The sequence below is a fragment of the Scyliorhinus torazame genome, chromosome 7 (genome assembly GCF_047496885.1).
Source record: "Scyliorhinus torazame isolate Kashiwa2021f chromosome 7, sScyTor2.1, whole genome shotgun sequence".
NCBI classification, from domain to species: domain Eukaryota; kingdom Metazoa; phylum Chordata; class Chondrichthyes; order Carcharhiniformes; family Scyliorhinidae; genus Scyliorhinus; species Scyliorhinus torazame.
Genome location: NC_092713.1, coordinates 151,901,218 through 151,922,208, shown reverse-complemented (window position 1 = coordinate 151,922,208; position 20,991 = coordinate 151,901,218). Strand labels below are relative to the sequence as shown.

The following is a 20,991-nucleotide window of genomic DNA, read 5'->3' as shown; positions in this document are numbered from 1 at the left end:
ACTTCAATGCCACACAAATTCCACACTATTATGATCTTCTGTCATGTATTTCTGGTCTTCAACTGGTGACCTTTTCTTGTGCAGCTGATCGAGTGACCTTTGTATCCAGCCCTTTGAAATTCTGAATCTTATCACTGGAACCATAAATAATTTCAGTCCGAAGATGTTTGAAGGCAGACTAGTTGAGTTAGGTTTGAAAACCTAGGTTCGACTATTTGGTGTATGCCATTATGTTGCCTCAGCAGCAGTGGAGTGTTCTCTGCTACTCCTTATTCGCACAGGAGATCGGCAATATTTCGAATGACAAATGCCCCAGGCTGGTAAAATAAGATTTGTTGAAACCCAGGTGATATTTAAGCATCTGTAGTGTGACATCTTGTGTTTTGTGGCTGATTTGTTCTCCTTGCTTTTCCAGATGGAAGTAAACTTTCTCCAAATAAAAGAGTGACAGATGATGTGGACAGCAGTCCTGTGAAGAGAGGTATGAATTAAACGTTTCAAGTTCTTTGACTCAGAGTTTTTTTCCCTGCATGTAGGTTAAGTATTAATTTTAGCACAGTGCTTGGTCATAGCATCAATGACCTAGAAATAATTTCGATAGCATTTCTGTAGTGCCTTTCAGAACCTCAGGATGTCCCAAAGTGCTTTATAGTCGATAAGTTCTTTGAGGAGATCTCACCTGCTCCTATTCGAATGGGATCTTTTTCACCTTCGTGAGAGTAATCATTAAGGAAATACTAACAGGGCTTAGGAAATCACTACGGACTTGATTATAAGTAAAGTTGCCATTGTCGCAGATGATGGCACGATGGCACAGTGGTTAACTCTGCTGCCTCACAGCGCCAAGGACCTGGGTTCAATTCTGACCTTGGATTACTGTCTGTGTGGAGTTTGCACGTTCTCCCCACGTCTGCGTAGGTTTCCTCCGGTTGCTCCGGTTTCCTCCCACAATGCAAAGACGCGTAGGTTAGGTGGATTGGCCATGCTAAATTGCTCCTTAGGGTGGCATTGCAGGAATCGGGTGTGGGAATTGTGCCTGGGTAGGGTGGTCTTTCGAAGGGTCGGTGCAGACTCAATGGGCCGAATGACCTCCTGCACTGTAGGGATTCTCTGACAACGTATCTTAAAGTCTGGGGTGTTAGCCTTGACTCTGTGCTCGATTCTCTGAATGTGAGTTGAACCCACAACATTGTGACTCAGAGGTGAGAGTGCTACCTACTTAACCGCATCTTAACAGCTATTATCGAAACTAAATGTTTTGTGGCCATGCTTGCTGCCAAAACTAAAATAGAAAAAGCTGAAGATTTTCAGAAATACTTAGATCAGTTATGGCAGGATTTTTTCCAAGTGTGGGTCACAACCCATGGGTGGGTTGCATGCGGGTGTCAGAAGAGTCGAGGAGGCTTCAGTTGGCGGCTATGAGGAAGTAGGTCGCACATTTGGTGGCTCCCGTTTCGGTCGGACTTTTGGACCTTTTCCGCTTTTGAGCGCGGAACTGGAAAGTAATAGTACTCAGGCGCTGAACCCATACAGAGTTATATGGACTTAAGAAGCCGAGGGACTGTAAACAGCAGAAGTGGTCAAACAAGGGCATGGTGCAGGCTGTGAGAGAGACCAATATGGCCGATGATCAGAGCAAGGTGCCGACAGCCCAGCCTACAATGGAGCAGCTGCTACAGGCCATGCAGGAGGGCTTTTTAGCTCTGAAGCGCGATAATTTGGAGCCGCTCCAGAAGTCGACTGACCGATTGGAAAAAAGGCTGGATGATCAGGCTGAGAAGCTCCAGAAGCTGGAGAAGACTGTGGTGGACGTGGAGATTCGGAGGTTGAGGGAATCAGCAAAAAATGCTTCTGGAAAGGCAGGAGGACCTGGACAACAGATCTCGCCGGCAGAATGTAAGAATCGTTGGCCTCCTGGCGGGGGCTGAGGGGCTGGATGCTGCCGCATAGGTGGAGGGTATGTTTCCGAAGTTGCTGGGGAACAAGGTGTTCCCTCGCCTGCCGGTGGTGGACAGGGCACACAGAGTGCAGGTGAGGCAGCCACGATGAGGGGGTCCCGCACGAGCGATGGTGGTCCGGTTCCACAGATACCTGGACAAGGAGCGGGTTCTGCAATGGGCCAAGAGCACACACAGCTGTACTTGGGACAGTAGCACCCTGCGTGTTTACCAAGACCTGAGTACTGAAGTGGCCTGGAGGAGGGGAGGCTACAGGCAGGTGAAGGAGATTTTGTACAAGAACAAGGTGAAGTTCGGGCTGCTTTTTCCGCCGCAACTGTGGATTACGTATGAGAGTCAGCACCACTATTTCGAGGAGGCGATGGACTTTATTAAGAAGCCAGGGCTGGCCCTGAGCTGAGGACTCTTGGACTCATGGTAGAACTTTGAAGTCTATTTTGTTTCTCTCTCGCTGTGAGAGATGCCTGCGTGCTTGGGTCCGTTCTTTTCGTTTTTTCGACCTTTTTAGGTTGATGTATTTTGGTTGCGATGTGTTTTTCTTGTTCTTTTTTGTGGTTTCCTTGAATGTTTTCTTTTTGGGTTTCTTGTTTGGTTGGAGTTTTGGTAGGGGGAAAATATAAAAAAGAAAATAGTTAAAAAGGTGCGGTTATGATGGGGGTTTCGGAGTAATTTTGTGCAATCTTTTTCTGTGTGTGGAGGGGAAGGGCTGAGAGTGCCTGGTACTTCTTATCTCTATCTGTTTGATCTAAATTGCACTATTGTTGGCGATGTCTCTGACTTGTATAGAGTTTTTGTTTAAGCAGGGCTGGTTTGGGGAAGTGGTATGGATGGGCCGGGGGGAGGGGAGCCAGGGGACAATGGGTGAGAGACGCGCTGGCGCCGAAGCTGGGAGCCACCAGGCTAGGTGGATGGGCTAGTCAACGGAAGCCAGGTGGGGGGTGCTCATGTAGCTAAATTAGAGCAGGGGTTAGGTGGTTGGATGGTGTTGTTCGGGGGCGTGTGGGGGGGTTGATCTGCTGACGAGGATGGAAATTGGACATGGCAACAGTGAGGAGGTCATGGGTGGAGTCGGCCAGGAGGCAGGCCAGAGGATGCGCAACACATGGCTGGGGGGCTGGCCAAGGAGAGGGGTTGGCTGATCGGCAAAGGGGGGGTGGGTAAGTGCCCTCCCAACCAGGCTAATCACCTGGAATGTTAGAGAGCTAAACGGGCCAGTAAAGAGGGCGCGTGTGTTCGCGCATTTGCAGGTTCTGACGGCGGACGTAGTCATGCTGCAGGAGACTCACCTGAAAGTATCAGACCGGGTTAGGCTAAGGAAGGGCTGGGTTAGTCGGGTCTTTCATTCGGGGCTCGATGCTAAGACTAGGGGGGGTTGTGATCCTGATTAATGAAAGGGTTCTATTTGAGGTGGAGGGTACAGTTGCGGATGGGGGCAGCAGATTTGTTATGGTCAAGGGTAAGCTCGAAGGGGTGAGAGTAGTCTTGGTCAGTGTGTACGCCCCTAATTGGGACGATGTGGACTTTATCAGGAGGTTGCTAGGGAAGATCCCCGTCTTGGACTCGCGCAAACCGATCATGGGTGGGGACTTTAACACAGTCCTGGACCCGAGCCTGGATTGGTCGTCTTCAAAAATGAGCAGGTTGCCAGCGATGGCAAAGGAACTGAGGGGGTTCATGGAGCAAATGGGGGGAGTTGATCCGTGGAGATTTAGCCTGCCGACAGCGAGGGAGTTTTCGTACTACTCCCACGTACACAAGGTGTATTCTCAAATTGATTTCTTTGTCATGAGTAAGGACTTGCTGGCCAGGATGGTGGGGGCAGAATATTCGGCAATTGCCATATCGGACCATGCTCCGCACTGGGTAGATCTACAGAATTGTAAGGATAGCTTTCAGCGCCCACAATGGAGGCTGGAAGTTGGATTGCTAGCGGGCAAGGCGGTGTGTGAGAGACTCAGGAGATGCATGCAGAATTACCTGCATGTAAATGATACCGGAGAAGTCTCAGCAGCAGTGCTCTGGGAGGCACTGAAGGCAGTGGTGAGAGGGGAGCTGATTTCAATCCGGGCCCATAGGGACAGGACAGACAGGGCAGAAACGGACCGACTGGTTCAGGAAATTTTACGGATGGACAGGAACTACGCGGGGTCCCCGAGGCCAGAGTTACTCCGGAAACGACAGAGGCTGCAGGCCGAGTTCGGGGTGCTGACTACAGGCAAGGCCGTAGAGCAGCTTGGAAAGGCAAAAGGCGCGATCTATGAGCATGGAGAGAAGGCCAGCAGAATGCTCGCGCAACAACTAAGGAAGAGAGAAGTGGCTAGGGAGATAGGAAGGATAGCGGATGGGGAGAGAAATCTGGTGGGGGACCCGGCAGGGCTGAACAAGGTGTTTAGGGACTTTTATAGTAAGCTGTACACTTCGGAACCCCCCATGGGACCGGAGGGGATGAGGCGATTCCTGGATGGACTGACCTTCCCAAGAGTGGGTAGGGGTTGGTAGACGGACTGGAGGCCCTGGTCGGGATCAAAGAGTTATTGGGGGGGGCCTGAAGGTCATGCAGTCAGATAAAGCCCCGGGACCGGATGGGTATCCGGTGCAGTTTTATAAAAAGTTGACCGAGATAGTGGGACCAGTGTTGGTCAGGGTTTTTAACGAGGCAAGAGACAGAGGGGTGCTACCGCCGACGATGTCGCAGGCCACTATTTCACTTATTCTGAACCGGGATAAAGACCCGGTGGCTTGTGGGTATTACAGGCCGATATCTTTGATCAACGCTAAGTTACTGGCCAAGATCTTGGCGACTAGAATTGAGGACTGTGTACCGGACGTAATTGCGGAGGACCAAACCGGGTTTGTAAAGGGTAGACAACTGGTGGCCAATCTAAGAAGGCTGCTTAATGTGATTCTGATCCCCCGGAGAGTAGGGAGGCAGAGATAGTGGTAGCTATGGATGCGGAAAAGGCTTTTGACCGGGTCGAGTGGGACTATCTGTGGGAGGTGCTGGGACGGTTTGGGTTCAGGGAGGGGTTCATTGACTGGTTTAGGCTGTTATATCAAGCCCCAGAGACTAGTATAAGGATGAACAGGACGACATCAGATTACTTCAGACTGCACCGCGGGACAAGACAGGGTTGCCCTCTCTCCCCACTGCCGTTCGCGCTGGCCATAGAGCCCCTGGCAATTGCTCTGAGAGCTTCTAGACTGGAAAGGGCTGGTCCGGGGGGGGGAGTGCAACATAAAGTCTCGTTATACGCGGATGACCTGCCGTTATACGTATTGGACCCAATGGGGATGGACGGTATCATGGAAACCCTGAGGGAATTTGGCTGTTTTTCAGGATATAAATTGAACATGGCTAAGAGCGAGTTGTTCGTAATTCAGGCGAGGGGGCAGGAGAGTAGGCTGAAGGGGTTGCCGTTCAGGCTGGTAGGAGAAAGCTTCAGATACTTGGGGATACAGGTGGCACGGGACTGGGGCAAGTTGCATAAGCTCAATCTGTCCCGACTGGTGGAATGAGTGAGGGAGGAGGTTCGGAGTTGGGATGCGCTCCCGCTGTCACTAGCGGGGAGGATGCAGACTGTTAAGATGACGATTCTCCCGAGATTCTTGTTCATATTTCAGTGCCACATATTTTCATCCCGAGGTCCTTTTAAGAGGGTGAATAAAATTATTCTGGGATTTGTCTGGGCGGGGAAGTCGCCGCGCGCGGGTGAGGAAGGTGATGCTCGAAAGGAACATAGGGGAAGGGGGGCTGGTGTTGCCAAACTTCAGCAACCACTATTGGGCGGTCAACATAGCGATGATAAGGAAATGGATGGTGGGTACGTGGTCGGTTTGGGAACGGATGGAGGCTGCTTCATGCAGGGGCACCAGTTTGGCAGCCCTGGTTACGGCGCCTCTGCCGCCGGCGCGGTACTCCACCAGCCCTATAGTGGTAGTGGCTCTTCCGATCTGGGGCCAGTGGAGTAGGCATCTAGGGGAAGCGAGAGCATCGGTGTGGACCCCAATCTGCGGCAATCACCGATTTTCCCCGGGGAACATGGACGGTGGGTATCGACTGTGGTGGAGGGCGGGGATTGCGAGGGTGGGTGATCTGTTCTTGGAAGGGAGCTTCCCGAGCATGAGGGCGTTGGAGGAGAAGTTTGGGCTGGCGGGAGGGAATGACTTTAGATACTTACAGGTGCGGGATTTCGTGCGCAGGCTGGTGCTGTCCTTCCCACGCCTCCCGCCAAAGGAGAGGCAGGACAGGGTAGTATTGAGGGGAGAGGTAGGTGAGGGTAGAGTCTCAGATATTTACAAGAACTAGTGGGAGCAGAGGATACACAGACTGAGGACCTGAAGCTTAAGTGGGAAGAGGAGCTCGGAGGGGAGATGGAGGACAGTATTTGGGCAGAAGCCCTGAGCAGAATAAACACGACCACTACATGCGCCAGGCTCAGTCTGATCCAGTTTAAGGTCGTACACCGGGCCCACATGACGGTGGCCCAGATGAGTAAATTCTTCGGGCTGGAGGACAAGTGTGCCAGATGTGCCAATGGGCCGGTTAATCACGTGCACATGTTCTGGTCGTGCCCTAAACTCAGGGGGTACTGGCAGGGATTCGCGGACATCATGTCCCGGGTTTTGAAAACTGGGGTGGTAATGAGTCCTGAGGTGGCAATCTTTGGGGTGTCGGAGGACCCAGGAGTCCAGGAGGAGAAGGAGGCCGATGTATTGGCCTTTGCTTCCCTGGTAGCCCGGCGACGAATACTGTTGGCACGGAGGGACTCTAAGCCCCTGAAGTCAGAAGTATGGCTATCGGACATGGCGAGCTTTCTCGGTCTAGAGAAAGTTAAGTTTGCCTTGAGAGGTTCACTATCGGGGTCCGCCCGGAGGTGGCAGCCATTCATTGACTTATTCGTGGAGAATTAATCGTCAGCAGGAGGGGGCAGGTTGTCTAGGGTAGGGTAGAGTAGAGTAGGGGGTGGTTTAGGCAGATCCTTGCGAGAATGGAGTTGTGGTTTGTATTATGCGTTATTTGCTTTTCTTTTTTTTTGTACAGTACTATACAATGTCATTGTTTTATATGCCAATAATACCTCCATAAAATTGTTTATTTAAAAAAAAAGAAGGGTCGAGGAGCCCACACCAGGTAACATTTCTGTAATTCATAGGGAGAAGCCGCTCCCCTGTAAGAACAAGAATTTAACAAGCCATTAACTCAATACAAAGCTCTGAGATAACACCACTGAAGGGTATAAGTATGCCGCTGGCACTCTCGCACATGTGCTCTTGCATGAAGCTACCCAACACTTTCCAAAAGTTTCCCTCGGCGACCGCACAGCTGCCACGTAAATGCTGCGTACAAAAAACGTTCTCTTCCCAACACCCACCCACCCTCGGGTGTTAGCATTATTGCTGTAAGCACAAATAAATCTTTGATTGAAAGCCAGGTTGAAAGATCTTTTATTCCGAATATCAAATGAATGGACCCACTTGATTTTTCACTTGATCACCGGTCACGCTTTGCCTGACAGAGAGCAACCTATTCCGTCATTGGCAGTTTTGTTTTAACATGCTTCACTTGCCACACATTGGAATAAAGCAACATTTCCACAGCATGTTTCCTTTTCGGTGCTTTGATCTATGTAATTGGAAAGTCTTCGTAAAAGCAATTCCAGCGAGCAATATCCACTGGTCATGTGCAAACACTGTGCACAAGTTTCCTGTGTATTGATAATAAGAATGATGCAGCTGGTGATTTGTATTGGACAGAATGTTTTCAACACGCAGAAGTGTGGAGCTGATGTTGAGCTGAAAATCGGAACCTTGCAAAACCTAGACTGGTATGGGGGGAGGAATATTCGGAGGGGGGGGAGACGGGACAGTAGCGGGGTCCTGGCGGGCGCGGAGGGTGATGGGACCTGCCAAGGTTGTTGCCGTGGAGTCTGAGGCATTGGGCGAGGCAGCCAAATTCTCAATGGAGAAAATACCCAGCAAGAAGCTGCGGCTGCTCCTCTGCTTCCTGGGAGTCTTTGTCTGCTACATTTATTCCTGGATTTTACAAGCGACGATGTAACCCAAGTTACATTGGGTAATGTAGCCCGACTCGGCACCCAAGACAGAGAGCACCCGTGAAAATAGGTCATTCGTTGAACGTATACAAAGTATCCTTCGCCCAAGGATTAATGATTCATATAATACCTCCAGTATCTCTCGTGTTGCCCTGGACAGTGAATTTTCATAGATAGGAGGACATCACCGCTGTGCATGACTGATCCTGTCCTCACTCAATGCTGACAAATTTTAAGTACACCAGGTAACTGCACAGTGATCATGAACAGGAACACTAGATGGTTTTTCTTTCCTGCCTTTGCTAAGGCAAAAAAACTCTCCTAAACACTGCCTTGACTCAGGATAGATTGGGAAAGTGAACGTGGCGTGGGTCCCAAATGTCAGCCAGTGTGGGTCCCGAAGGTCGGCCAGTTGGCAAATGTAGGTCCCAGGAAAAAAGTTTGAAAAACATTTGAGTTATGGAATTGGGAAAATGAAACTTCATGCTAAGAAACATCAAGGAACTCACATGACCAAAAACATGTGCACCACAGTTTAGGAGTGTTGGCACTTTTCTGGAGGAGTTCATGCCCAGGAACAATGTGCTGGTGTGGCACCCCTTCGTTTGATAATTGTAGGACTGGTCTTTGGCATAATAGATCCATCTCTTTTGATGATTGATTGAATAAAAATAGTATAATTCTGAGGTCTATTAATCAGGACCATAGGTTTCCAATGTATAGAGGCTTCACTGATGAGACCACATTTTTGGCAGTAACTCTAATAAATCATATTCCTCAGTCTGCTGTTAGTAAACCAAACTCCAACAGATGTGAAGCAATGGGGGTCGCTAGCAGAAATTCACTATTTTTTTTCTTAAACAAACAAGTGAAAGGGTACATTCATGCATAATATAGTAGGATTATTTCTATTTTTAAGTTTCTCGCATGACATCTGATAAGTCTAACATTCTTTCAAACGCATTCCAGCTGCAACCATATTCAGAAACGTGTTTAATAATAAATGGCGACTGTGAACAGGTCAGTAACCATTCATCTCATCTCTTCTCTCTTCTACCACGAGCCTCCTCTCTTTCCCCCACCCTCATCTTCCTAGCTGCCATCAAATCTTCTGCATCTTGCCCCTTCTCCTTTTCCAAGGGTGCGATAGAGCTGCATTCTCACCATCCAGCTCCTTAGAATTATGCCACTGTATCTGCAATTATATAATTTTTAATTGTGCAGACTGGGGTTAGTTTTAGTGCGTGGAACAACAATTAGGTTTGTAATTTAGTGATTTATTTTTCTTGCAGATTGCAGTCCTAAAGATGAAGTCGACTTTAGCAAATCCGACAAAGGTAAGTGGAGATGGATAAGGTATTGGCCCAGTTTTATTTGATGGGGTGTATCAGTTGTTATTGAAACAATCTGGTTTTGTAAATGCCAATGGAGATCTCGAACAGTGAGTAATGCATATGTGTTTCTTTTCCCTCTAGAAACCAGTGACTCTGATGTGGATGTGCTGGCAGGTGGGGATTCGCCGATATGTAGCAGGACACGGTCTCGGATTTCACCAGGTACACAGTTTCCAGAGACAGAAAGTTGTCAGCCCCACTTGAGGGGGTCTCTATTCCTTTTTAAAAAAATATTTTTATTCAAGACATTTAACAAATATATACAGGAAATCAGAAGGAACAACACCAACCCAATGAACAACCACAATCCTCCAGCCCCCATGACACCAACCCCCCCGCCATGTCCCACCTTCCCCATTTTAACCCTCTCACTGTCACTCTCTCTCTCTCTCTCTCTCTCTCTCTCTCTCTTCCTCACCATCCCCTGTTCCAAAAAAGCCTTCCACATTCGCGGGGCCTTCCCTGCTCCCACAAACCCCGAGATCAACCCATTGACTTTCCTAAAAGAAAAGGCTTGCGAATAAAGATAGGGAGCTTCTGAAACACGAACAGAAACCCAGGCAGCACAGTCAGTTTCAATGTCGGTATCCGCCTAGCCAGCAACAGCAGCAAAACGTTCCACTTCTTAAAATCCGCCTTCATCCCCTCCACCAATCGGACCAAGTTCGATCTATGCAGCTGGGCCCAACCTGACTGCCAAGGTACCTGAAGCTCGTCCCCACCATCCTAAACGGTACCTCCCCAAACCTTCTTTCCTGCCCTCTGGCACTGATCGGGAACACCTCACTCTTTCCCATGCTTAATTTATATCCTGAAAACCGGCCAAATTGCCCCAAGCTTCCCATAATCCCCCAATGCTGCCCAACGGTCCCAAAATATATAATAACAAGACATCCGCAATCAGTGAAACCCAATGTTCGGCAACCCTAACCCCAGCATCCTGCTCGCCTTCTCCCTGTACTTGTAAATTGCCCCTCTGGCTCTCCGCAACCGCCCCACCGCCTTCCCTGTCGACACTTGCCCAAACTCCATCTGGAGCCTCTGCCTCTCCTTCAGCAACCACTCCTCCGGAGCCACCAAGTACCTCCAATCCACTCCCAAGATCTCATTGACTAGCCTTGCCTTCTCCTCCTGCTCCGCCCTCTCCCGGTGTACCAGAATCAAAATAACCTCCCTCCGCCCACACAACGTGGCGGCTGTGACCTTCCCCGTATTGTTCACCTCCACATAGCCCCAAATAGCAACCCTCAACCGCTCACACACCCCTTCATCTGCCAACAGCCCCACATCTAACCTCCACTGCGGCCCAGAACCACCCGCAAATCCACCCAATGTGGTGCATAGTCAGAAACCACAATCACTGAATACCCCAAGCCGGCCACCCCTGCCAGCAGCATCTTGTCCATCACATTTCTGGGAATACACCCGGTGCACACAACTCCTTCACGGCCTCCCAAACCTCCATGGATCTGCGTGCGCGCGCGCACACACACACACCTTCTGAACCGCCAGGCTATGAGCCTCCAATCTCTGCCCCCCTCTCACAATCGCAGCTTTGAGCGGCTCCACCACCGTAGCCAGGTCTTCCGAAGCCTCCTTCCTCTGCTGCTGGAACTTATTGTTTAAAAACTCCACCAGTTGCTCCGTTGACCACCCGGTGGGCAGCGTTGCCCCCTTGCCTCTGCCATCTTAACCTGTGGCGTACCATAAAAACTGTCCTGCTCCAGCTGCTCTCTTTCACTTTGCTCTTCTCGTCCACTGATCCACACACTGATCTCACCAGAGGAGTATTATCTTTCCTGGGCACTTGCATACCTTTTGCCCTCAAAAAAACCCCAAACGGGTGGGGAAGGACCAACAAAATCCAACTTGAACGGGAGCCACCAAATGTGCGACCACTCACTCCATGGATGTCAGCGAACGTCGAGGGGGGGGGGGTTCCATTTCTGCCAATTGTCCTTTAACCCATCGACTGTAAATAAATACTGCGTTCTTTTGCGTTGACCTTTCAAGTTAAACCACTTGTGCTGGAATGAATACAGCCAAACCTAATCAGACAGTCTTAACGATTTCCTTCCTCACCAGACTGGGATAATCCAGGGGGTTATCAAGACTTATTAAGCTAAAAAGTGGATGTCTGAGGGTAGTATTGGATTTGGTTGTTATTTTCAGCCCCTCTTCCCCTTTTCCCCCACCTTCCTTTCACCCTCCCCTCAACAGTGGGTATAGTTACACCCATCTTGCCTACATCTGGTGCCCACTCTGGAGCACTTTCTATTAAGAATTGCTGGATTGCCACCAGGCCTGGGAGTCTCTGATGATATTTCTCTTTTTTTCTTTCCTGACTTCAGGGTTGTTGAGGCAACTATAATGTCTGGACCAGTGCCCTCGATGAGATCAGCTAACTCACAATGGGATTGAACCAGGAACTGTGTGGCACATTCATGTACTTTATTCTGTTACCCAAGAGTTAAACTTGGCTTGCAACTGAACTTTGAGCACTCCTAACCTCTTGTTGTATTTCTGTTTTCTGCAGATCAAGTTCTTCTGCACACGCAGTCTAGCCTAAGCCGAAGACCTCTACGTTCAGCACGAGGTATGTCTCCTTGCTGTTCCATGAGCAAGAGAGTATGATGGAAGTATTTCTGGGAATAGAACTGACTGGATAAATCTCATTAAAGAGCTGCTTGTATTAATGGAGGAAGTGAGAAGGAAGATGGTAGTGATAGTGGACCGTGTGGTATGGGGAATGGCTGAAGTCTGCAGATTTGTAAATAGGAACAGATTAATTAAAGTAAACCTGCGCCATTCGAGGCAGGAACAGATGAAATAGTGGAAATAAGGAAATGATAGAAACATTAAACCGATTAGACAAAAAGGGAAATCTTGTTTAGCAGGTCTATAAAGAGCTTTTGAAATGTTTTTAAAATGTGTTTTTTTTCAATGGATATGGGCATTACTGGTGAGGCCAGTATTTATTGCCCTTGAGAAGGTGGTGGTGAGCTGCCTTCTTGAACCACTGCAGTCCATGTGGTATAGGTACACCCACAGTGCTATTAAGGAGGGGATTTTAGGATTTTAACCGAGTGAAAGAGCGGATGGTGTGTGGCTTGGAGGGGAACTTGTGGGTGGTGATGTTCCCATTTGTTTGCTGCCCTTGTCTTTCGAGATGGTAGGAGTCATAGGATTGGAAGATGCTGTTGAAGGAGCCTTGATGAATTACTGCAGTGCATTTTGTAAATGGTATGCACTGCTGCCACTGTGCGCCAATGGTGGAGGGAATGAATGTTGTTGGTGGTGGATGGGGTGCTTTTCAAGTAGGTTGCTTTGTCCTCAATTGTGTCGAACTTCGAGTGTTGATGCATCTTCACTCATCCTGACCAGTAGAGGTGTATTCACACTCCTTATTTGTGTGCTATGGATGGTGGACAGGCTTTGGGAAGTCAGGAGGTGAGTTACACTGCACTGGGGATTTAGTGATGCGAGAATCATTAAATGCCATGGGAGGTGGTTAGATTCTCTATGGTCATAGCCTGGTATTGCAAATATCAACCCAAGCCTGAATATTAGTCGGGTCTTGCTGCAAATGGACATGGACAGCCTCCATATCGGCGGAGGCATGAATGGTACTAACATTGTGCAATCATTAATGAACACCCCACCTCTGACCTTATGATGGAGAGAAGGTCATTGATAAAGCAGCTGAAGATGGTTGGGCCTAGGACACTGCCCTGAGGAGCTCCTGCTGTGATGTCCTGGAACTGAGATGATCGACCTCCAAACATCTTCCTTTGTGCAAGGCAGGGCTCCAACCAGCGGAGAGTTTCCCCCCACCCCCCGATTCCTATTGACTTCAGTTTTGTTAAGGCTCCTTGATGCTGTACTTGGTCAAATGCTGCCTTGATGTCCAGGCCATTCACTCACCTGACTGCTTGAGTTCAGCTGTTTTCATGTTTGGATCAAAGCACTCATGAGATTAGGAGATATATGGCCTTATGGAACCCAAACTGAGCATCAGGGAGCAGGTTATTTCTGAGTAAGTATTGCTTCATAACACAGTCAACGACTCTTTCCATCCATTTGCTGATAATGAGAGTAGGTTGATGGGGCAATAATTTGCAGTGTTGAATTTGTCTGACTTTTTGTGGATGGGACGTACCTGGGCAACTTTCCACTTCGAGCATAGAACAGTACAGCACTGTTGGGTGAATGCTAGTATTGTAGCTGAACTGGAACAGCTTGGCTAGGAACATGACTAGTTCTGGAGCACAATCTTTCAGCACTATTGCCAGAATGTTGTCAGGGTCTATAGCCGTTGTAGTTGTGTTCCCATGCATCTGCTGCCATTTCCAGGTTTGGAAGCTGCTGTCGAAAGAGCCTTGGATCAGTTACAGAGATGCATTAAGTAGATGGTATGTACTCCTGCCACTGTGTGCTGGTGGTGGAGGGACTAAATGTTGTTTATGGTTGATTGGGTGCTAATAAAGTGGATTGCCTCCAGCCATTTCTTGATATCACATGGAGTAAATGGAATTGGCTGAAGACTGGCATCTGTGATGCTGGGGAGCTCAGGAGGAGGCCAAGATGGATTGTCCTCTTCTGACTAATGATGCTTTCAGAAGCCTTGTGTTTTGTACTGATGTGATGGGCTCCCACATCATTGAGGATGGGGATATTTGTGCAGCCTCCTCTTCCAGTTAGTTGTTTAATTCCCCACCGCCATTCCAAGACTGCATGTGGCAGGACTGCAGAGCTTCAATCTGATCTGTTGCTTGTGGGATTGATTAGCTCAGTCTGTTCCATTCTGCTTCTGTTGTTTGGCATGCAAGTAGTCCTGTGTTATAACATCACCAGGAGATTGACAGATTATTTTTAGGTATGCCTGATGCTACTCCTGGTGTGCCCACCTGCACTCTTCATTGAACCGAGGTTGATCCTCTGGCTTGGTGATAACAGTAGAGTGTGGATGCGCCAGGTTGTGAAGATACAGATTGTGCTTTGATATAATGCTGCTGCTACTGACTTCTCACTATCTCATGGATGCCCAGTGTTGAGTTTCTGCAACTGTTCTAAACCTGTCCCATTGAAAACAATGATAGAGCCACATAACTCGATGGAGGGTACCCTCAATGTGAAGGTGGACCTTTGTCTCGACAAGGACTGTGCAGTGGTCAGTCCGGCTGATACCATGGACAATGCATCAGCGGCTAGTAGATTGGTGAGGATAAGATCAAGCATGTTTTTTTCCTCTTGTTGGTTCCCTCACCACCTGCAGCAGACCCTGCCAGCAGCTACATCCTTCAGGATCCCCACTTTGAAAATACCTGGCCTATAAGGAGTGCAGCAAGGGTTCACTCAGGCTGGTGCCTGGGATGAGGGAATTGTATTACGGGGACAGATTGAGTAGATCAGACCTTTATTCTCTACACATAAAAATGATTCAAACATGTAAAATTCTTAAGGGACTTGACAGCATCGATGTTGAAAAATGTTTTCCCTGGCAATGAAACCTAGAATATGGGGGCACAGTCTTTGGATAAAGGGTTAGTCGTTTAATACTGAGATGAAGAGGAATTTCTTCTCAAAGCGTTGTGAATCTTGAGAATTTGCCACCACAGAGAACTGTGGATTCCCAATCATTGAGTATAAACAAGATAGAAATTGGCAGATTTTGGGGTACTCTGAAATGAGGGATATGGGGGTAGTGCAGAGAGGTAGTTTTGAGATATTATTGAGCGGCAGAGCAGGCTTAAAAGGTCAAATAACCGATTCCTATCCCTTGTGTTCTTATGAATCTTATGGAGTCTGATGGTGATTCAAAATAGTTGTAAAACCTTAGCTTAATGTCCTGAACAGAAAATGTGGAGTTCAGATAACTGGTTTCATAAACAGCCAAGATGTTTGTTAACTTTTGTTTTCAGACTATATAGAATGTTAATCTATTTGTTGCAAGTTCTGTGCAAAACAAATTTTATGACCCTGTCATTAAAGATCTTGGGGGGCAGCACGGTGGCACAGTGGTTAGCATTGCTGCCTACCGTGCTGAGTACCTGGGTTCGAATCCCGGCCCTGGGTCACTGTCCGTGTGGAGTTTCCACGTTCTCCCGTGTCTGTGTGGGTTTCACCCCCACAACCCAGCAGGTTAGGTGGATTGGCTACACTAAATTGCCCCTTAATTGGAAAAAATAATTGGGTACTCTAAATTTTAAAAAAAACTTGGGCGGGATTCTCCTGTTTCTGAGACTAAGTGTTGACGCCAACACAGAATTCGTGGGCTTTCATCTTAGAAAAACTGGCGCCTCACCTGGACTGATTCCGCTACTGCTAAGGGGCTAGCACCGGCGCCATGTGGAACACAATCTATTCTAATGAGAAATGGAGATGGATTCGCCGACTTCACGATTCACATTCAAAGGTTAACAAGCTACAACCGCATATACACACTTCACTCCCCACACACCCCATCCCAGCCAACAAGATGGCAGCGAGGAGAGTAGCCCCGAGGTTTACTGATGCCAAACTGGACACCCTCTTGTACATGGTGGAAAAGCAGCGGATGACCTTGTGCTCCGGCCCAGGAAGGAGGCTAGCAGCTGCCGCTGTGCCTGGGTGCAAGTGGCAGAGGCTGTGAGCAACACCATCCAGACGGACTAGAAGTGCTGGAAAAAACTGCACATCCTCACGGCACCAAGGTGAATAGGCAGCACTGTGCCCCTGGCAGTAACCCGCGACCCACACACCCGTAACCGACCCCCCCCCACCACCACCCCCCAACAGGAGGACGACCAAATCCCCACCCTGCCCCACAGCTGCCATGGCTGGATGCCCCCCCCCCCCCCAGCAGAATGCCGTGCACCACTGCCAGGAGTGGGAGGAGATGGGAGGGGGACTGCCGGACCTGCAGCCCCTAACCGTGGCAGTGAGCAGCTTGGACACAGCCCGAGACTCAGGAAACCCCGGAGCTCCAGCCGGAGGATGACACAAATTTCCTGTCACAGCTATCACCAACACCCTCCACCATCCCAGAGACACCTCGGTTGGGCACTTTAGTGAAGAGGCTCCTGAGACACTTAACTGGTGTGCACCGCACAGCTGATCCGGAACAGAAGGTGGAGGTAGGAGCACCTGAGGGCGCAGACGGTCAGAGGGCAGGCCGATCCCAGGGACTAGCTGCCATTCAGAGCTTCTGGAACAAACCGACCCATCTATGATGCAGTTGCAGACTCAGGGACTACATGAGGGGTTGTCAGTGAGTATCCAGCAGATGCAGTTGGAAGAGGTGGTGCCGACAATATGTGCCACCCAGACCAACACCGCACGGGTGGCGACCGCGGTGGAGGCATTGGCGGCGATGGTTTCGGCTATAGATCAGCATGTCTGAGGCCTGGGACATTCTGTGCAGGTGCTGGCTGAGGCCCAGGACAGGTTTTTCACCTCGCAGGCGACCATGTCCCAGAGCCACCTGGAAATCTTAGCGGCGCCCCTCAGCTTGGCCTAGTCACAGCAGGCCATGGCTGGGAACGTTGGTGGCATTGCCCATGTGCTGGCCAATGTGGCACAGACACACGGGTAGGTGGCCCAGTCCCAGAGGAAGATGGCGCAGTCACTGGCTGATGTGACACAAACCCAGAAGGTGGTGGCACAGTCGCAGCGTGATGTGGCGCAGTCCCAGGGGGAGATGCTCCACTCCCTGTACTCCATGGCCGTGAGCATGCAGACCCTGGCTGAGATCAGAGCGGGCCTTTAGGACTGGCAGTGCCAGGTGGCAGGGAGCATCAGGGAAAAGCTCCCTTTGCACCCCTGTCCCAGAGAGTAGCCCAGGGGCCATCGGGCACCCTGAGGGAGGAGGAGATGATGAGCCCGTGCGGTGACTCCTGCAGGGGAGGTGCCGGAACACCGCAGCACCTCGGACTGCCCCCCACCCCCGACCTTGGTGCACCTGGTAGACAGTGGGCAGAACGGGGGAGCACCACGCTAAACGGACACCCGGGCCCAATCGCCCCAGAAGATGCCAGCCAGAGGGGACGCAAGTCGCAGGGCAGGAAACACAGCAAGAACAAAGAACAAAGAAATGTACAGCACAGGAACAGGCCCTTCGGCCCTCCAAGCCCGTGCCGACCATGCTGCCCGACTAAACTACAATCTTCTACACTTCCTGGGTCCGTATCCCTCTATTCCCATCCTATTCATGTATTTGTCAAGATGTCCCTTAAATGTCACTATCGTCCCTGCTTCCACCGCCTCCTCCTGTAGCGAGTTCCAGGCACCCACTACCCTCTGCGTAAAAAACTTGCCTCGTACATCTACTCTAAACCTTGCCCCTCTCACCTTAAACCTATGCCCCCTATTAATTGACCCCTCTACCCTGGGGAAAAGCCTCTGACTATCCACTCTGTCTATGCCCCTCATAATTTTGTAGACCTCTATCAGGTCTCCCCTCAACCTCCTTCGTTCCAGTGAGAACAAACCGAGTTTATTCAACCGCTCCTCATAGCTAATGCCCTCCATACCAAGCAACATTCTGGTAAATCTCTTCTGCACCCTCTCTAAAGCCTCCACATCCTTCTGGTAGTGTGGCGACCAGAATTGAACACTATACTCCACCTGTGGCCTAACTAAGGTTCTATACAGCTGCAACATGACTTGCCAATTCTTATACTCAATGCCCCGGCCAATGAAGGCAAGCATGCCGTATGCCTTCTTGACTACCTTCTCCACCTGTGTTGCCCCTTTCAATGACCTGTGGACCTGTACTCCTAGATCTCTTGAGGACCTCCACTCCTGCTGTACTATCTGGGGACCCACCTGGATGTAGAGTTGGGGCCCGTAAGGCCAGGAAGTTAGACACTCGTTATGTTGGCACGGGTGCAGGGCACAGTGTTGTTATGGGGGGGGGGGGGAGGTTGATGTGCGGAAGTTCTGGGGGGGGGGGCGGGGGGGGGGATGGGCAGACCCATTTGGTGGGCCAGGCTCCCCCCCCGGACCATTCACCCCCCCGACCGCAACCCCAGGGATCTGATGGGACCATGTGATTGAATGGCCAGTTCCCATTCAGGGATCACCCAGGTGGACGGTGGAAAGTGCTACTGTGAGCAGGAGTCAGATGTCGTCATACGATGCAGAGCACCAGAGCTCTCACTGAGGCAGGCCGTAACGGTGGCAAACGGTGAACCTGGAAGCGATCAGAGCGTCCGTGCGAGTTGGCCAGGCCTCCCGTGCCTGCCTGGGCTCCATATCCTGCCCACCCTCACCTGCATCCTCCTCTTCGGACGAGGCCTGGCATTCCTCCTCCAACACATCGCCCCTCGACTGTGCGATGTTGTGTCGGAACCGATTCTCCGCCCAATCGCTTTTCCTGATTTCCATGTCGGCCAACGGAGAATCCCGCCCATGACTTTTCTTTCTCGAACAGGCAATTATTTTGTGGCTTAAAAACTGGCGCACCAGCATTTGAACTAGGAGCAGGAGTAGGCCATCTGGCCTCTTGAGCCTGTTCCGCCATTCAATACGATCATGGCTGATCTTTTTGTGGACTCAGCTCCACTTACCCACCCGCTCACCGTAACTTTTTATTCTTTTACGGTTCAAAAATCTTATCAAACTTTGCCTTGAAAACATTCAACAAGGTAACCTCAACTGCTTCACTGGGCAGGGAATTCCACAGATTCACGACCCTTTGGGTGAAGAAGTTCCTCCTCCCCTCACCCTTTTGAGGCTATGCCCCCTAGTTCTAGTTTCAGTCCCCAGTGGAAACCACCTCCCTGCTTCTATCCTATCCTCTTCTTAATTTTGTATGTTTCTGTACAATCCCCCCTCCTTCTTCTAAATTCCAATGAGTATAGTCCCAGTCTACTTAGTCTCTTCTCATAAACTAATCCTCTAAACTCTGGAATCAACCTAGTGAATCTCCTCTGCACACCCTCCAGTGCCAGTGCATCCTTTCTCAAGTAAGGGAACCAAAACTCTACATAGTACTCCAGGTGTGGCCTCACCAGCACCCTATACAGTTGCAACATAACTTCCCTGCTTTTAAAGTCCATCCCTCTAGCAATGAAGGACAAATTCCATTTGCCTTCTTAATTACTTGCTGCACCTGCAAGACAGCTTTTTGCGATTCATGCACATGGTCACCCAGGTCCTCCTGCACAGTAGCATGGTGCAATTGTTTACCATTTAAAGAATAGTCCATTTTTCTGTTATTCTTGGCAAAATGGATGACCTCGCATTTACCAACATTGTACTCCATCTGCCAGACCCTTGCCCATTCACTTAAACTATCTATATCCCTCTGAGACTTTGTGTCCTCTGTACACTTGGCTCCACCACTCATCTTAGTGTCATTGAGAACTTTGACACATTACGTTTGGTCCCCAACTCCAAATCATCTACGTAAATGGTAAACAATTGCGAATCCAACACTGATCCCCTGAGGGACACCACTAGCCACTGATTGCCAACCAGAAAAACACCCACCCATTTATCCCCACTCTTTGCTTTCTGCCAGTTAACCAATCCTCTATCCATGCTAATACGTTGCCTGTAACACCATACACCCTTATCTTATTGCCATTTGTGCAACACCTTATTGAGTGCCTTCTGGAAACTTAGATACACTGGTTCCCCATTGTCCACCGCACTAGTAATGTCCTCAAAAAATTCCACTAAATTAGTCAAACAGGACCTGCCTTTCATGAACCCATCCTGTGTCTGCCCAATGGGACAATTTCTATCCAGATGTCTCGCTATTTCTTCCTTAATGATAGATTCAAGCATTTCCCCCACTACAGTAGTTAAACTAACCGGCCTATAGTTACCCGCCTTTTGTCTACCTCCTTTTTTAAACAGTAGAGTCATATTTGCTATTTTCCAATCTGCCGAAACCGCCCCAGTGTCCAGCGAATTTTGGTAAATTATCACTGGCGCATTTGCTATTTCTCCCGCCACCTCTTTTAATACTCTGGGCTGCATGCCATCAGGGCCAGGAGACTTGTCTACCTTTAGCCCCATTAGTTTGCCCAACACTACCTCCTTAGTGATAGTTTCTCTGTCCTCACCTGCCATAAATTATTTGTGTCTTCTACTGTGAAGATCGACACAAAATACCTGTTTAATGCCTCAGCCATTTCCTCATTTCCCATGATTAAATCCCCAACTTCTCATCCTCTAAAGGACAAATGTTTACCTTAGCCACTCTTTTTCATTTTATAAAAGAACTTTTTGAACGGTTGAGATTTTTCCATTTAACATTGGCATAGTGCCTGCATTTTATTTTTGTACCTCGCCCTTCATCAGCTCTCTGGCTTGATGCTTAACTGGATCCTTATGTTGAGCTGTCCAGTTTTCAGAAGGTCTGAATCATTGGGAATGCTGGAATCCTGAAACTAGATGTCTTCAGGCCACAATGTAGTTTGATTTCCCTGCGCGATACAAAACTGGGGCTGCAGCTGATAAACTCACATTACCAATGTTGCACATCTGTACTCTGAGAGCAGGGCGATTGAGATTTTAAACTTTGACCTCAGTCATACAGTGATTCTTTTCCAGTGGTTTCTGCCTGAGGCAGAAAGCAAGATCCTTGCTGTTTTC

At 49.3% G+C, this 20,991-nt stretch overlaps 1 protein-coding gene across 1 annotated transcript in view; it reads left to right on the top strand.

Annotated features, from left to right (window-relative positions):
- LOC140426625 (torsin-1A-interacting protein 1-like) overlaps positions 1-20,991 on the top strand; it is a 62,069-nt gene that overhangs the window by 16,089 nt on the left and 24,989 nt on the right. Inside the window, exons 2-5 of the mRNA XM_072511627.1 lie at positions 416-481; positions 9,304-9,348; positions 9,487-9,567; positions 11,942-12,001. Of these exons, the coding sequence (XP_072367728.1) occupies positions 416-481; positions 9,304-9,348; positions 9,487-9,567; positions 11,942-12,001 (252 nt within the window). The remainder of the gene's footprint in view (positions 1-415; positions 482-9,303; positions 9,349-9,486; positions 9,568-11,941; positions 12,002-20,991) is intronic.